At 42.1% G+C, this 17,181-nt stretch overlaps 1 protein-coding gene across 2 annotated transcripts in view; it reads right to left on the bottom strand.

Moving 5' to 3' along the window:
* Positions 1-14,804, bottom strand: part of tafa5l (TAFA chemokine like family member 5, like) — a 44,017-nt gene extending 29,213 nt beyond the window's left edge. The window contains exons 1-3 of one of the 2 annotated variants that reach the window (XM_086277499.1): positions 14,568-14,804; positions 13,650-14,064; positions 1,039-1,188 (exon numbers count right to left, since the gene is read on the bottom strand). In XM_086277499.1, coding sequence (XP_086133625.1) covers positions 1,039-1,188; positions 13,650-13,746 — 247 coding nt within the window. In that variant the 5' untranslated portion in view covers positions 13,747-14,064; positions 14,568-14,804. Of the gene's footprint in view, positions 1-1,038; positions 1,189-13,649 lie in introns of both variants that reach the window. The other variant, XM_086277498.1, reaches the window with a different exon arrangement.
* Positions 14,805-17,181: the final 2,377 nt, after the last annotated feature.

Raw genomic sequence — 17,181 nt, 5'->3', positions numbered from 1 at the left:
TAGTTTTACTTTACAGTGTATTATTCAGCTTTTCTCAACGGGACCAGAGCATCCAGAGAGCACTCCTAGGTTTGTGAAATTACAATGCAATTACATACATTAAAAACTATCAAATTATTTTTTTTTGCACGAGATTTATTCAAATACTTCATTGTTCTCCACTCCTGCATTACTGCAAAAAAATGTACAAAAGTAAATACATGACTAGGTTTCCCACTTTTTCCCACCTTGTTCAGAAACACAGATCGAGATCCCACACTCAACAAGAGTAAAAAGTTTGACACAACTTGTTCAATTAAGTATGAAGCCACTGCTAGCAGCCAGCTAGTGTAGGTTAACATAGAGACTGGAAAGAATAACTGCTAGCCTGGCTCCGTACAAAGAAAACTAAACCCTGCCTGCAGGCATCTCTGAGGTTCATTATTAACAGTAGTATAGAAATATCACAATCATATTTTACAAGAGATCATTCCTTGTACATCCTGGAGACTCTGCTAGTGGTGTTAGGGTTAGGGTGTAAGCCAAGCTAACCAGCCGCTAGTGATCATATGTAGCACACAAGTGTGCCAGGAGACTCGATCCTTAACTCTTGATGAAAAACACTTCCCTAAAAAAAATCTTAAAATTAAAAAAAAAAAAAACCCTAAATGCTCAGAGAATATTTCTACTTTAATAGTTTAATTGAACTACAGCTGTTCAATTTATGGTGGTAAAGGTGGAGTTGCATACAACAGGCTTCATATAGGGAAATATTAAAAGGTTTTGACATGCCGACTGCAATATAGTTGTTATAGGTGAAATACAAATAGTTTTTCTTCAAGCATAGGGGAAAAATCCATTGTGTTACAGAAATATTGAAATTACTTTGAACTTTTTTTTCATCAATTACACTTTTTAATTAGATTGTTTCTATGTTTATAGCACACCAGCCGATTCAGTTGCTTGCCAAAGTGACTTCTTCTCCCGCTGTACTGAATCACTCCAGCTACGTTCTCTAATATTTATTCTCCATTGGGCTAGAGAAGTCACTGAACTCACCATCTACGCAGGCCGGCCTCGCCCTGGTGGTGCCGGCGATCTGGCCTCTCCTGCAGGCGCAGCGGGCTGTCTGCCTGGCGATGGTCCGCCTGGGAACACTGCTGTCTCTGTTGAGCATCACTATCTCGCAGGTTCCCACCGCCAACTGGCCTGCCAAACACAGCAGTGAGGATAAAGTACATCACATTAGCATAATGAGTCAGTAATGAACTTATTACAGAGGAGCAACTGGTGTTCAAAGGTGAAAACGACAGGCTGGCTGTTGTTTGCAAAGAGACATTTTTTTTTACCTTTTTGGCTTTGTGTTCCACTAAAGAGTTTAATATTCTCATTAAAAATGTCAGGAAAGTTTTTAGTGCTTTAAAAGCAGGCGGCTAGAATGCTTTTTCAGTTTTAATACAGCATGACAGAGTTCTCTTGATGAAAGTGCCTTACAGGGATCATGCAGGGAAAAAAAATCAGTTAAAAGAGCATCTTCCATTTGGCTACCCATAACTGCAAAATAACAAACACACGAGTCAGAGGCTCCGAGATATGAGAGCACCATAAAACAACTTATTGATTTTTTTCACGTAATGGGCAAAATCTAAAGACTTCTTCTGACTGTGAGCATGAATGTTCTCTGCAAATTTCATAGCAGTCAACCCATTAAATAATGAAACATCAAGACTGTTCTCGCCGTGAAATTGACAACACTGGCCATTTGTAGATAACTTATCCTCGCGTGTACCTGAAAATATCCACTTTACAGGCAGTCGCAATAATTAAACAGAGAACTCACAGCCATGCCCGAACGTACAATGTGAGGTTAACACTCTCACACCCTGTTTGAAGCCACATTTATTTATTTTTTGCTCTTTTTTATTTGACTATCCAAATGAGTTGGACCACTGACAGAAATAAAATGTTACTTGGTTGACGGAGTAGAGGGTGCTGGGCACTGCTCCTACACCAGACAGACCAATTTTCAAGCCAAGCTAAGCTCTACTGAGACAGCAAATGGACAGAATGTCTTAAAGTGATGCTCAGAAATCTGTGTGTGTGTGTGTGTGTGTGTGTGTGTGTGTGTGTGTGTGTGTGTGTGTGTGTGTGTGTGTGTGTGTGTGTGCTATTCTTATAGTTCTGTCCAAGCACAGAGAATTACTTCAGAGTTCTCCAGGCATTACAAATTGATGGATAACTCCCTGGCCAGGGACACGTGTATAAGCAGCTTTTCCAAGTTTGCCACAGTGTTATCTTTAAATTAATTACACAAACTGGAGAAATCTACATTTTGCAAGCATGCTTTAGTTGCAGATGAACTACATGGGAGGGGCAAGGGGGGTGTATGAAGGGGAGGTTCTCCATTCTTCAAAACATCTAAGAGAAAAGGCAGATTAGAGAAGAGTGTGTACTGCAGTTCCTGTAAGGTCAATCCTTGGCATTCACCAACCATAGCTCCTTTATGCTGCTGCTTCTAGTCGCTTCCCGCCACACTCAAATGCTCATTAAGTGAGACGCTAACTGCTATGTAGCATGAAATGAGCGCAATAATGGCAAAGGTTGAAAGGGTTGTTGATGAACACAAATGACTCATAAAATTACCTGAGCAGTGCTGAGACATCCAAGTATCAGAGCAAGATGTCTGTGAAGATTTAAGGTGACCCTGCGGCATTTCTTTTAGCATAATTCACCAAGTTGAGATACTTCCTGTCCATAGCAACGATAGTTAGGTAGGCAATAGATAGACTCACGGGCAAAAATTAACTTGCCGGGTTGACTGCTTTTCCTTCAGAGCTTTCTGGCATTAAACCTTCTTTCATTTTATATTTTCTAGTTGCAGTTTGTTTGTGTTTAAGCAACAAAATACTTGGTTAGGTCCACATACTTGGTCCACAGAGGAGGGACTCCTCAGTTGTAGGTAATGTTTTCTCTACCGCCGTGCAGGTCAAACTTTATATTTCTACACCAGAGTTGGCTAATCATATTATCCGACTTGTTCTGCCCTACTCGTTTGCTGGAAGTACTTTTCACTTCCAGCAGTGCTACTTGACATCAAAAACAGGCTTACGGGGTATCTCAGCCTCTCAGTTAATAGATCAACGAATGGGCTGCAGTTTCCACTGACAGCCACACTTTGCTATTTAAGCTGATAAGACTGGTTTACTTTTTCCATAAAATTACCTCCAGAAGTGTTAAGAGCCATAAAACAAAACCAGCTCTACAGAGATCTGCTATGTAAATCTAATTTCATAACATCAGCCTTGCTGGCCACCCTCCACCGCGCACCACCATCACTCAGCCCACCCGCCTCTCTCGTTTTTCTGCTGAGGCGAGATCCTGTATACTTGGTTGTTGCTTGGAGGACAGAGGTGCCATCAGATATCAGTGCTCAACACTGAACAGATGAATGGGCTTCATGTAATAAGCCTGAAGGAAGACAACAGTAAGGCGCTGGGGGAGTTGAAGTGGTGAGTTGTGTAGTGTGTGGGTGGGGGTAGCTGCTTTGTAAAGCGCCCTTAGCCATGGCCAGCGCTCCATCATACGTACAGGAGTTAATTCATGTGACAGAGGGTTTCTGTCACTCAGTGGTGTGAGGACACTTTGCCTCGTCTCTGTTTCACATGATGAAATGCACATATGGCCGTGGCAGCGAGGAGAGCGCCGACTGAAGGATGGGAATGGTCGCTGAACAGGCCCTGGATCCTGTCAGAAATGACAACAAGAAGTAGTAGACACTGGCTTTAAGCACCGACTGGCAGCTTGATCACCTTATCAGTGAATCATAACACTATGCTAGTGCTAACTGGCAACACAGACACACACAGGGGACCAAACGCACACAGGTTAGAGCAAAGATGTGAGTCTGTGCTCTACATATCAGCTCTTTGATCAGACACACTGCAGATCACCAAAGTACAGGCGCACAAATATCTTAATAACTCTGCCTGAAACAGGCTGCCAGGAGTCCACACTTGCTTTCACATTGTTAGTCTGATTCAGTGTGCATCACTGCTGGACTAAGAGCCGTTGGGCTCTAGATACACCACACTGGCACGACCTCAGCGACGGACCGTGAATATACAAAGCCGCCAATTATCATCATCCCTGTTAACATCGCAGCTGATTGCAGCAGTTTGCTGTTTCTTAGTTGTACTAACCAATAAAAACTTTCAGTCCTTTCTAGCTTATCTTTTTTTTCCTTGTTTGTGTCTTTAATTAAGACTGTGCAGATACATCAGAAGTCAGTCTTAACTGATTTAAAAAAAAAAGAAAAAAAGCTTTATCAGATTTAACGGGCATCCGCAGGAGACAGCGCCGCGCTGCTCCTGTACAAGTGAAACCACATTGGGAGCTTGTGAGAAAAGCTCTGTTTCTCCTCAGGGAATTTGCCATAAAATTATATGAGAGGCTGCACTGAATGAACTATGACTAGGATTCCATTTCCATATTAAAACAATCTTCCTTTATAGATTGTAATTACTGGAGCTTTGAAACACATGGAAGCGAGGTTTCACAATGTTTTATTGCACAACGCGACTTTCCAAGATACAGTTTTGCACTATATTTATAAAAAATTCCACATCTTGTAGAGTGGTGCAGTTAATTATTCATGACAATACGTATTGTGTTTGGAATTATTCCCTATAGGGACCAAAGCTATAGCACAAAGCTCCTCTGTGCTGGTTTCGCCTAAACATCCGGAACTGACTCCGACCACTTTTCTAATCTGACTCTAATCACCGCACTCAGATACAATAATAAGTGTGAGTGATTATCTTCATTCCATTGTGCGCTCCTTTTGTGACAGAAGTGGCATTCTCAAGAATGAAAATGGGGCTGGCAACAAAACGCTAGTTTAGAGAGCATGACAATCATATTAGCATGTATAGAATCTGATATGAATCCAGCAGATCTTCTGTGGGAGACTGGAAACATTGCAGGAAAAATTATAAATGTTAATGATGCAGGTAATCTGTCATAACTGATTAGTAGTGGCTGCCTCTATCAATTTTTTAAATGTAATTAAAAGTGGCTAAAACCCCCATTCAGCATCAGCCAGCTATCTCACACAGCACATTTATGCTTTCCTTGTAGTTGTCTTGTGTTTAGGGACACACTAATAATTGTTTTGATTATGGATTAAATCAACTTTTTAAATGGACTGCTTTTATAAAGTGCTTTCCACTTATTTTTTTTTCTGAGGACAAAGCTCTCTGCAAATCCTCTCATTAAGCCACACACAAACACACACACAAATAAATACACATTAGTGGTGGTGTCAAGGTGAAATCTTTGGGATCTGCATCTTGCTCAGTGATGCTTACCCAGCATTTGGGAAGAAGGAAACAGGAAACAAGGAAGGAAACAATTAATGACTGTCCTTTCCAAAGCCCCCCAAAATAGCAAAAACTGCAGTGACAAGGACACAAAGAGGGTCTCTCGGAGACAGAACGCCACCCTCAAAAAAAGTGTATTTAATATTAAGAGGCACAAAACATATCATGTTCACACATTTTCTCTTATTTAGAACCTCTCTGGTGTGATCAAGGTTCACAGGAGCCATCAGTGGTGCTAAAAAAAAACACAACTGCACAATCCGGTCGTTAAGTCTGACGTCACTAGCCGTGTCTGGGCCTAAACTCCGCTGCGGGTCCATATATCAAACGAACACTATGGCATTACTGAGAGTTGAAAAACTGTCTAAAGTCTTTCATCTTTAATAAAATGATCAGGCATCCATGAAAACGGAATTTATGACATTTAACGGAGTTAGAAATTAGCAGGGAGTTAGCTCGCTAGCTTCTATCTAAATACAATATAGCATGTCCTGACTGCGGGGTTTTGGAAACAAATGAAAACATACAGCTCTGCTATCACTTCCAACATAAATGAAGACAGAAAACTAAACAGCAGTGACGTTTGTAGGGTTACTGAAGTTTGGCTAGCTGGTATATAATGATGTGCTACGTGACCGCTAGCGACACAGCTATGTTAGCATAATATAAAAAAGCTAACTTTTTTCCACTCGATAAAAGTTAACGTGAGTGTTCTCGGTGGTCAGGAACAAATGTAATCGCATGGCAGGATGCTGTAAAACAGGGGTGTCAAACTCAAATACACAGTGGGCCAAAATTCAAAACTGGAACAAAGTCGCGGGCTAACGTTAATATTTATTGAAATATATTTATTCCTCCAGATATAAGAATGAATCTTTTCTTATGGACTCAAACACGTTTTGCTGAAAAACTGAATATGGAACAAGCAAAGCTTAATACTAAACAATATATATATTAGCTGTATAATACCAGTAGGCCAGCTCTGATAGTAATTTGGTATGGCTTCGCGGGCCAAATGTAAGTAGGCTGCGGGCCAAATTTGGCCTGCGGGCCAGAGTTTGACACCTATGCTGTAAAAGGACCAAACTTCATCCAGGAGAACAACTGAGATAATCCATCCACAATACGAGGTTAGTCATTCATATACTGCTGCATGGGCTGGGCTGTAGTTACATCCTAAGGTTTTAAAAACTGAGCTTAAATAAACGATTAGCGGTAATAAAAGCCGAGGTAGGTCAACAGTGCTCACTGACTGTTTTAGGAGCTTTTTGAGATTAAATAGAAGAAAATACAAAACATTAAACATGTTAACAACACAAAAGCCATATTAAACGCAGACTACTTTATACCCGGAAGTAGGATTCGTCATGTCATCACTTAACGACCGGATAAAGGGAAGTTAAAATTCTTTGTGTGACATTAACTATGACCAGTTTCCTGAACAATTTAACCACAGAGGACCTTGAAAATTTTGTCTGATAACTTACAAAGTTACATAAGCACTGGAAAAACACAGTTTGCGTTGTCTTTATTTGTAGAAATGAACACCCTTCCCTGTACTAGGCTTTATACTCTTGTTTATCTGATTCTTTTCTGCCCAACAACTGCTTCAGACCAAACTGGAAGACGTAGAGTGCAGCTTTGGGCCAGGAATAGTACAAAATGGGTACCACTGGTCTTTTTATCTTGCATGCTGTGTCATAATGGATGAAAACTGATGCTGCACCTGAGATGACTCATGACAGGAAGACTAGCATGATAGAAATGTTTTGATTCTTCCACCATGACTCCACCACCTCTGTGAGGATGACCCAAATGAGCGCAGTGCTCTACACCAGCTCTACAATTTTAGACATAGCAAAGAAAAATACGAAGAATTGTTGAAGCTGGATGGAGCTGAGAAATTGAAAACACAAGTGCCAGCATCAGACAAACCACTTTGTGTGTCAGTGATTTTTAAAGTTCTTTTTCTGGAACACGTCTCCTTACCGATTACATCCCAAACACCATGAAAGAGAGGAACATGCAAACTATCATGTTTTTCAGTCACAAGATTTTGACTGTAACTGACAAAGCTGAGATAGTGACTACTGTAACAGAAAGACACAATGTGCAGTCATGTGAAAAAGGAAGTTGTTATAAGGACAACTGAGCACAGCCCATTCAAAGTATGTAGAAACACCTTTGGCAGTAATAACTTACAGTGATCATTTTCCATATGACTTTCTCAGTCTCTCACATCACTGTGAACGAATTTTGGGCCACTCTTCTTCACAGCGTTGCTTCAGGTCATTGAGAATTGTGGGCATTTGTTCATTCACGTCGATTTTAAGGCTTTTTGGTGAATTTGTTGGGACTTCATCTTTAACACACACCTGCTACTGACCAGGAAATTTACAAAAACCTCTGTTTTTATAGAGGCGCTCACACTTGCTGTTGATCAGCTGCATTTGAGTATCCTGTTAATTTGCATTTGCATTTTTACCCTGTTACTTCCTTTGGAAGCAGCAAGATTGCACTTAGTTTTTCACAGGACTGCACAGAGTGAGAGTGTGCATGACTGTAGTCTGAGCCTGACAATGGACTCCCACTGTAAGTCTTGGTGTACTTAGAATATAACTTTATGTTACACCATTAATTTTTACTGGTATCCCAAAAATCTGTAATAAGAAGACCTTGAATAATTTTCAAATTTTTCTGATTCAGTAATGTGAGTCAGTGAAGCCCAGTGTGGGATTTTCCTTTGGTTTTGGTTTTTGTGTACATAAGTTATTGTCTTGTGGGGTCAAATGACTTTCTTGTTCACACAGAAGAATTTCTATAGTTTATAGTTTATAAGAACGATAGTTTAAAGTTCTTGAAATTGCTTGAAATTGGCTTTCTAATAGATGATAATTATTTCAACACCAATTGTGGCACATATAGACTCAGCTAACTTAAGTAAGAGATCACTCTAAAATACTGTTACTCTGCTTCACGACCTCAAAGGAAGCTAATAAACTCAATCCCACAAACATAAAGGTAATTTCAGTGAGTTAATCTGGATTTATTCGCCACTGCAGCCCGAACTTTTACCTGATCTTCTCCTCATGTCCATTCTGATCTCACAGCTCTGGCTTCTATTAACAACTCAGGATGACATCAAACAGCCAGCTTATTTGACTGTGCATATGGTAGCCAAGGCAGCCGCAGCCAAGTCCATCTCATTACCTTAACAGCACTTGACGCGTGCAGCGCAGTAGGTAGCATGTAATAGGACACCAGGTGAGAGAGGCAGATGTTTGACTGACCCCGTGCTATATGTTTCCTGACATCGCCGTGATCTTCTGCTGCTAAACAAGTAGGGCAGCAGAGCAGTGGAGCATAACATGTGCCACCACTTAATTTCACATGCTATTTGAATACTCTATGTTAGTCCGATTGATAATTATACAAGTGAACAACTCCCTGCTGATGTTAGAGGACCTGTAATGGTAACTATGCAATTTCAAATAAAACAGTGCGAAAGGAATCGGGTGTAATGGTAGGGAGATGTTGGAGCATTTGGGGTGGGATGAATTATGTTATTAGATAAAGAACATTTCTCTGCAGTGTGCTAGCCCTCAGTCAGTCTGCTCCTTGTTGTTCTCTCTTGAGAAGCTGCTCATATTCGAATGCTGAGCTCTGCATTCGAATGACAGAATATTTTAAGCTGCATCAAGTGTGATTTTCAGACAATCACAAGCAACCACTGAAAGGCACTGCCGCCCTGCCAACTGAGACACCAGAAATGGGCTCTATTTGCTCAAATTTAATTCCCGTGTCAGGTGTGAACACTACTCCACCCACAGGGAATGACAAATTGAAACTTCCCGTAGCCGCCGTAGGATGGCACTCCCTTGGGGAAAGCGGGGCACAGTAGCTTTAGATTGTCTCCTTTCTCACTAGAAAGCAAAAGCATGCTGTGTAGTCTGCTAACATCATATTAGAGAACTTCAAGATCCCCAAGTTCATTTTTTTGTACAGTTTGTCTGCAACCTTTGTGTGACATTGCCAAGGGCAGCTTTAAAATAGAAAACATTCCCCTTACATCCATCCCCTGCTAGGACTCACAGTGTATTTCAGGTCTGTCCTGTGGTACGGTTCACATGACTGAGATGGCTTTGAATGCATTTCTTTTGCTGTCGCACAGCACAGCTGCAGAATATTACAATACAGAGTGCGCTCAAACAATTTGCTGTGGATGAAAACAGGCTAGAGGCATGGAGAGCGAATGTACAATATGCCTTGCAAATGCAAACAGTAGCTCTGCTGAATGTAGCGCAGAGATGACTGTATAAAGCCACGGTGACTCATTTCAAATTCCCCCCCAGATAGCGTTCCATGATGCCCTCCTTCTTTACTGCAAACACAGAGAAAATGGTGAACATCAGAGGACTATTACGACCCCATAAGTACTGTACAGTAATGCGGGATTGTGTGAGCTTTAACACTCAAGCACATTCCCTCTCAGAAAATATGATCACGGCATCAGGCAGAAAATAGAAAGGGACAGAAGTCCGAAGGAACATAACTCAAATCATTTACACCACTCTGCCAATGATGGAGCAGTTTCAAGCCCAGAGATTTCCGCAGAGAAAATAACAATGCAGAAATACACTGAGTAGTGCGCTACAGTCAACCACAAGGGAGGTCAAAGCTGACGGCTAGAAAGAATTTATATTCGGGGAGTTATGAAATATGAGCTTTGTGTGCTGCCAAATTGATTTAGCTGTAAAAATTCTTTTCATTTTGTTCCATAAAGATGCTCATACTTTTAAAGCCCCACCGCCTATATAAGCAGGTCTCAATGATTTGCTTACAATTTACAGCCAAGGTCATAATCAAAGTAGGTCTCCCTTTGCATGCTTAAAATGCCGCCTTGAAGAAGACTGGAATGGAAATCATTCTTTTCACTTCAAAAAGTCAGTAATTCTCCGGTACTCTGATTAGTTTAATGCTTGGATGGATAGGCCCTGCTCTCTGAGTTAAAAGAGAATACCAACCAAAGATTTTGAATTTTATCTCTCTGGTGCACCATGAAGATTTGCTTTCTCATATACATCGGGGGGAAATGACCATGATAGGATACAGAATAATTCATCAGGAGTAAAATCGGTCTGGTTTTGATACTTGAACCGCATGAGCCTGTTCTCTGTACAGTCTCGGTGAGTCACATCAAAATGTAGTGACACGGGCCACAGACGTGGCTCATAAATGTGCTGTCAGCCGCGTCGACAGCAGAGCAGGGTGACAGGATAGATTGTTGCACTCACTGGATTATTTAAACAAACCAAAATGACACGTTAATCATGACACGTCACATGCGCTGTATAGAGAAGCACTTTCTGTACAAAACAGAACACCAAGATCAGGAAATCACCCTGTGGTTTCATTTATTTGGGTTGTCCACCTTCTCTTGTATTAAATATATTTTGCTCTACATCATATGTTTCTGTTTGTTTTTCAGAGTCACATTCAATGTTCAACAGGTTTAGATCCGCTAACCAGCAGATAAAATGAATTTGGAGTCTCCTCTCAACCAGAGCTGTTGAATGGAAGAGTCACTTCACCATTTTTTTTTTTTTACAGCAATGGCGGATCACGGAGACTCACAGAAGTTTAGCAACGGGGGTTAGCAACTTATGCTAGCTGCACCATAGAGATATAGCAGCACAGAAGTCTGAGATGTCTTTTTAAAAGGTAGTTAAACAAAAACAAGGCTGTATGTTTTAAGCGTACATTCCAACTGCCCGCTAAGCACTTGCAGGAACTGTTTACCCCGAATTCAGAACCCCCGGTGACTGGACTGTCTTACTCAATGGCTCTGCTTTCAACCCTTTTCAGAGTTCCATCTTCTACTGAGAAAAACAGAGGTTCAGCTTTCTTCACCAACTTGCTGCTAAGTTTGTCTGCTGAGCAGTGTTGAGTGCTGTCATCAGAGCTTTATAGATGAAGGCAGTCACCCACCGCTATTTGCAATCAGACTAGTCTCAGAAAGATTCGAATGCTTGAAAACCCAAACAGTGCATATAAAGAGGCCAAAAAGATGAATGAAAATGAAGGCGAGAGCTGCTAAATCGGTTAGCTACTACAACCGTTTCACATAATCATCTGTGGTAAAATGAGAAATTATGACAGCTTAAACATCCTTAATGGGAAATCCAAAGAAAAGATACCACACTACACATGCTGATAAGTAATCTATGGAAAGAGCAGCTGAGAAACACAGAAATGATTTTGCTGTTGCATCAAAGATGAATAAAGATTTAAGAAGTCTCATCTGAGCAAATTATTTCAAATTAATGATTTACTGCCATGGCAACAGAATTCTGTCAGATGAGTTAGAGCAAAGGCCAACTATCCCTTCACCTCCAGCGAATAAATGTGGGTAAAAATGCAGCACTCCACCCTCCCTTTTCATACTAACTCCGAGGTTTGTGAGTGACAAAGCAGAGATGTGTCACCGCTGCTCCCTGGCTGCACCACTGAACCGGAATGTGGCCCAAGTACGAAAATCCCAGACAATTCCAAATTTATTGTTGAATAAACTGGCAACATTGAGAGCAGCCGACAGGCCATTTATTGTGACCGACGGTGGCCCAATGGCGTGCATGGACAGAGCTGCTAGGCTTTGATTTCCTGTCCTGGTCGCCATGACAGATGGGCTATGAAGACGGTGGAGGCAGCACAGCCTCTAACCTCAAGTTAGTCCTGCTCGCCAGTTCACCGGCACACAGTGTGGCTCTCAGGCCCTCAGGGGCCATACTGGCTGAGCTTTTCATGGAAAGTGAACAGTGCTTTGACTCTAATAGTGATGCTTAGCTATAAATGCTAAAAGAAATACTGCAAATGAATCTTGTTATATTTTTAGACTGTAATGCTAAAAAAATCAGAGCTGCTTTTATGAGTGCAGTAACTGGTCAGTCCAGCCAGCTTCAAATGACTTGGTTTTGATGATTATATATATATATATATATATATATATATATATATATATATATATATATATATATATATATATATATATATATATATATATATATATATATGACACATTTTATTCTAAAACCAGTCAGCAACAAACAGGGAGACTGTCTACCCCAAAAATCATATCCAGAGGTTTTAACTACCAGGCCATGCACGGGAGATCTCACTTACCCTGGGAATATATGAAGGGCAACAAAGTTCACAAGAGATTGATCGAGTAATTTGTACAATCATGTGCTAATGAGATCACTTTCAGATGAAAACGAGTCAATAATAAATGGCTGTGGGGAACAGGAGGGTAGCTGTGGCTCCTTGGATAATATGCACAGGCTTGAGAGGGGTGGGAATTAGAGGCTGGTGACAGCAGCGTTTTTGGGAGAAAACACTGCAAATTAGAGGCAAAGGGAGCACATTTCAACGCGCAGGCAGTTCATTTTTCACATCAGTGTCTACTTTTGTTCCCGGCAAGCTGCCAAAGACATTGATGTAGGCACTATCCCTCCTCCACAGTGGTAATTATGCTGCCGGCCAATGCTTGATTAAAAGATCTAATCTGCAAACTTAGTGTTCAGCATCTCCCAACAAGTTCCAGTACTTTAAGCCTGTTCTCTGTCTCTGACAGCGGCGGAAATGTTGTGTTATGGACAGCAGCCAATGAAGTGCAGGGAAACATCCTTTTGCTTTCTATTCTGTGTCAGGGTGAAGGTGTAATTGCACCAGTGGATGCATTATTCAAGATGAAAACATGGCTTGGAAGCATATAAAGGCCTTAACCTAAGTGGAAAAACAATAGCTGAAGGCTTTCTGATGTTTTTTCACCTAAGGCTCAGTTATAGATTCGCCAAATTACTATCCCACATGACAGCAAAGAGCCTGATTTTTGGTCCAGCATCAAAACAGAAAAAAATCAGGGTTGTTTGGGTTGAAGGTTATAACTATTCTTAATGCATTTCAGATTCTTAAAAAGTGTTTTGGAAATGGTGGTCTAAAGCTCCTAGGTACATAATAGTGCTATCAGACATGATGAAACTGTGCAAAATAACATCACTATACACTGACTGGGAATATTATTACTGAGATGCCAAATCAGGCTGCAAAGAGGTTCAACAAGGTCACCGTAATTTGACTTCTGATGAGCACAGAGGCTGTTTAATTGGGCGTAATAGGAATTTTCCCCCAGAATGACAGGATCTGACCACACCATGTGCAGCTGCATCCCAATAAAAAGCCCTCAGAGACCTTGCTGCTGTTGGCAAAGTAATAAATAGCTGTAAGTGCCCTTACCCTCTCTGAGCAGATGGGAGTAGATGAGCCAGAGGAGCAGTAGGCAGCAGAGTGACGCACCTCCACCTGCGGAGAGCGTCTTCACTCCAGACTGCATTCTACACCGTCAGCCTTTGAGATTATCCAAACTTTGAACACTTGTGCCACTCAGATGTCAAGCAGATCAGCGGAAGAGTGGCTAATCCAGTTGCATCTCCAAAGCCTGACGTGGGCATCCATTTTGAGGTTATAACAAAAGAGGGACCGATAGTAATCCCCCTTTGCTTTTCAAATTCCCTCGGTGAGCCGCATATCCATCCAGGCTGCTTATCACACACACACAAACCCACACAGACACACACAGGCTACAATGTCACCAGATCTGGCCAAGTTTACGCAGCTGTGCTTTCAGGAGCTGGAATTCACTTTGATGCTTCTGCAAGAGAAAAGAGGGGGGAAAGAAAAGAAAAAGCTGGAAGTGTGCAGATGAAGAGGAGGAAAGAGCAGCAGTCCCCCCCGCGCAGTTTCGATTCCTTACACGGAGATGACGATGCTGGCAATAAATTCAGCCGTTTCGTCCTCTTTCGTCCTCTGCGCTACGTACTGTTATTATTATTCCCAACCAACTTCAGCACCTAGCCGAGCTCTGTGTCACTCTACAAAGAGACGCGCAAGTTATCCCATGCGGACATGACGATCATTCCGATCGGTACCCAAACTTGTCCGAAAACGCGACACTCCAGACTCTTAAAAATAAATAAATCAAATCTAAAGGCGCAAATGCGTCACGCTGCCACACACGCACAGTCTGCATGTGCACGGCAGCGCTGCGAAATGTCAGAAGAGGAGCGGCGGGGTATCACGCAACGAGCAACCTCTGGACAAACGCACTGTGCGCGTCAGCACGGCCGGTGCGGTGAAGTTGGGCACACTTGTCACCTGTATGAGCCTTTGGATGCGATCTGGAAGATTCTGAGCGACCGTGTCTTGCTGCTTTAAGTTCGAGGATAAGCACCGCTCCACGCCAAGTCAATGGTGCGGTTCCACCTGAGCGTGGTGAACCAGCCTTATTCTACCCCGGTCGGGTGCATTTGCATGCAGGCGACGCCGAAGAGGAGGTTTCCTCCTTTCACTCCATGGCAGAAACCGTGCTGCCGCTGCACCCTGACTTCCCTTCACTTACGACGTTTTCAAATGCTCTCTCTCCCTCCCTCGCGTGCGCGCGCGTTCTCTCACGCGCAAAAGATGTCCTAATTCCTTCCTCAAAGTGTGAAAAAACTTTGCGGTCCCCCGGCTATAAATCGCAAACTGTAGATGATGATGTTGCTTGTTTATACACAGCAAAAGAAGACCAGTATGAGCCCACGGGGAGAAACAGAGCGGTCCCAGCTTAGCACATTCTGACACTTACTTTTCTCCGTGTCCTTATGCCCCGTTTTGGAGGTGGAAAACGCCCTTGAGGGCCTCATTGTCTGGGGACTATGGTTAACATTTAGCACACTGGCATTCCGGGAAAATGTGACAGGTCTGCTTCTTGAGAGGTCCGTGTTATAACATGTGCGTTGCCTCAGAGCTCTTTATGGCAGTATTATATACTGTCTAATATCATATCTCACAAGTCTCAAGCGTGCACACACAGAGGCAGGTGTGTATAGATGTATGCGTGTATAGGAGAGAGAGAGGGAGAGAGAGTTAAACTCCTGCAGATGCCAGTTTATCTTCTGAAAGAGCACCATTTAAGACTCCCTTGCCATTCGAGGACCATTACTATAACTCACCTTCCATACACACACACGCACTCACCAGATTCCATGACCAGTGAATGTGCACTTTATTAGCAGATGAAGAAGTTCCCCTTGTGTGCTGCTGTGCTATCAGCCTTTCATTCAATGGCTTTTATGATGACGTATTGGCCCGGGCCGATGCCTGTCACGTCAGCGTGTAATAGATGAAAAATGACAGGACCTCACAATTCTAAGACTACGCATTTGTTATATTAAAAGGATACTTTCATAGCTGGACTGGCCATCGGGCATACCGGGCATTTGCCCGGTGGGCCGCTGGCAATTTTTTGTTTTTATGGGCCGATGGATTTTTAATTTTTTTTATTTTTTTTTAGGAAGGGTATATATAATGAAAGGTGTTGGATTGGCCAATTGGTCATGATCGACTCTGGGCTGGACCAATTACAGCCGAGGAGGCCGAATGCACCCGCTCCCTTGTTTAGCAATCACGTGATTTTCGCGCATTGCATGCCGGGAATTAGTGGCAAAACAATCCAAGTACCGCATCAAATGCAAGCATTTGCAGCACCGCAAAACGTTCATTCTCCGGTTCCAATACCTTCTTGTTTTTTCTTTGCCGCACAAAAAAGGAATGTACAAAACAAAAGGAAAAACAATGCCGGTCCGTACAAAGACAGACTCGACGAAAAGACAAAGAAAAGATACGAGGAAAAAATCAAAGGAGTGAAAGGGTCAGACCCTTACGAGCACACAGAGTAGACAAAAGACGTTAGCGTGCTGCCCAACTTTCACCACGCTCATATTTATAATTATATGGTTCTTGGAGTGAGTGCATACACCCATGAAGTTTAGTAACTTCAGGTCACTGCAACAAGCCCAGGTACAGTTTACCGACGGATGGGTACAGGACCTTGAAACGCACCGTGTAGAACGAAAGACCATCGTACGTATCATAAGTTTACCAGTCTCACAAATTGTCGTCATAAATACACATTCGTTAACCGTTTATTAATAGGACCTTTGAGCTCAACGGTAATTAATTAGTAGTGGAAATAATTTCTGGTAGCATTACAGAAATGTAGCAGTGACAATAACACTGTATGCTGTAATCGCACTGGACAATTAGTGATACAAAACAACTGTTTTATCCTGTGAATAAAAGTATATGTTTTTGTCAATGTACCATGGTAATAACAGAAGCGAAACGCAATATTGTGTCAGGACAATTTACTATTTATGCACAATAAACAAAGGAGCATAGCGCCACAATTTCTGTTCAGCGCCAGACTTGCTTGTAACCTATATCATCAATTATGTTATGAAAAATGACGTATTAACTACTACAAAACTCTGACCTTTGTGGGAATGCTTGGAGCAGACTAACCTGTGAGCTGGAGTGTTCTGAGACGTTATATTTGGTATATCCAGACCATCCGTCGGCTCTTACTTCGGAAACATGGCTTAAAAAATTTCTCTTCAACAACGTAATCCGATAAAAAAAACAAAAAAACGATCTCTTTACCGGCTTATCGTGGCTGTCATGCGACCGGCTATTGCAGTTAATAATACAACAGCTTCTTGCCATTTTTTGTGTTTCTTTTTATCGCTGTGTAACTGAGTTCAATTGAAAGCCTGCGTGCGCTAGTACCTCTTGCCACAAGTTCCCAGAATCCTTTGCGGTTTTACCCCTGAATGACGTCACATTTTCAATCTTTATCCTGGTGGGCCGGTCTCTAGTCAAAATGCCCGGGCCGATTTTTTGTCCCAGTCCAGCCTTGGATACTTTGCGGATTTTCCATCTGAACTTT

Source organism: Aulonocara sp. 'chitande type north' Nkhata Bay, linkage group LG20 (genome assembly GCF_057382095.1).
Source record: "Aulonocara sp. 'chitande type north' Nkhata Bay isolate Kocher_YH1m ecotype deep benthic linkage group LG20, A_spYH_male_GT1.1, whole genome shotgun sequence".
Taxonomy (NCBI): domain Eukaryota; kingdom Metazoa; phylum Chordata; class Actinopteri; order Cichliformes; family Cichlidae; genus Aulonocara; species Aulonocara sp. 'chitande type north' Nkhata Bay.
This window is presented reverse-complemented; position numbering and strand designations above follow the sequence as displayed.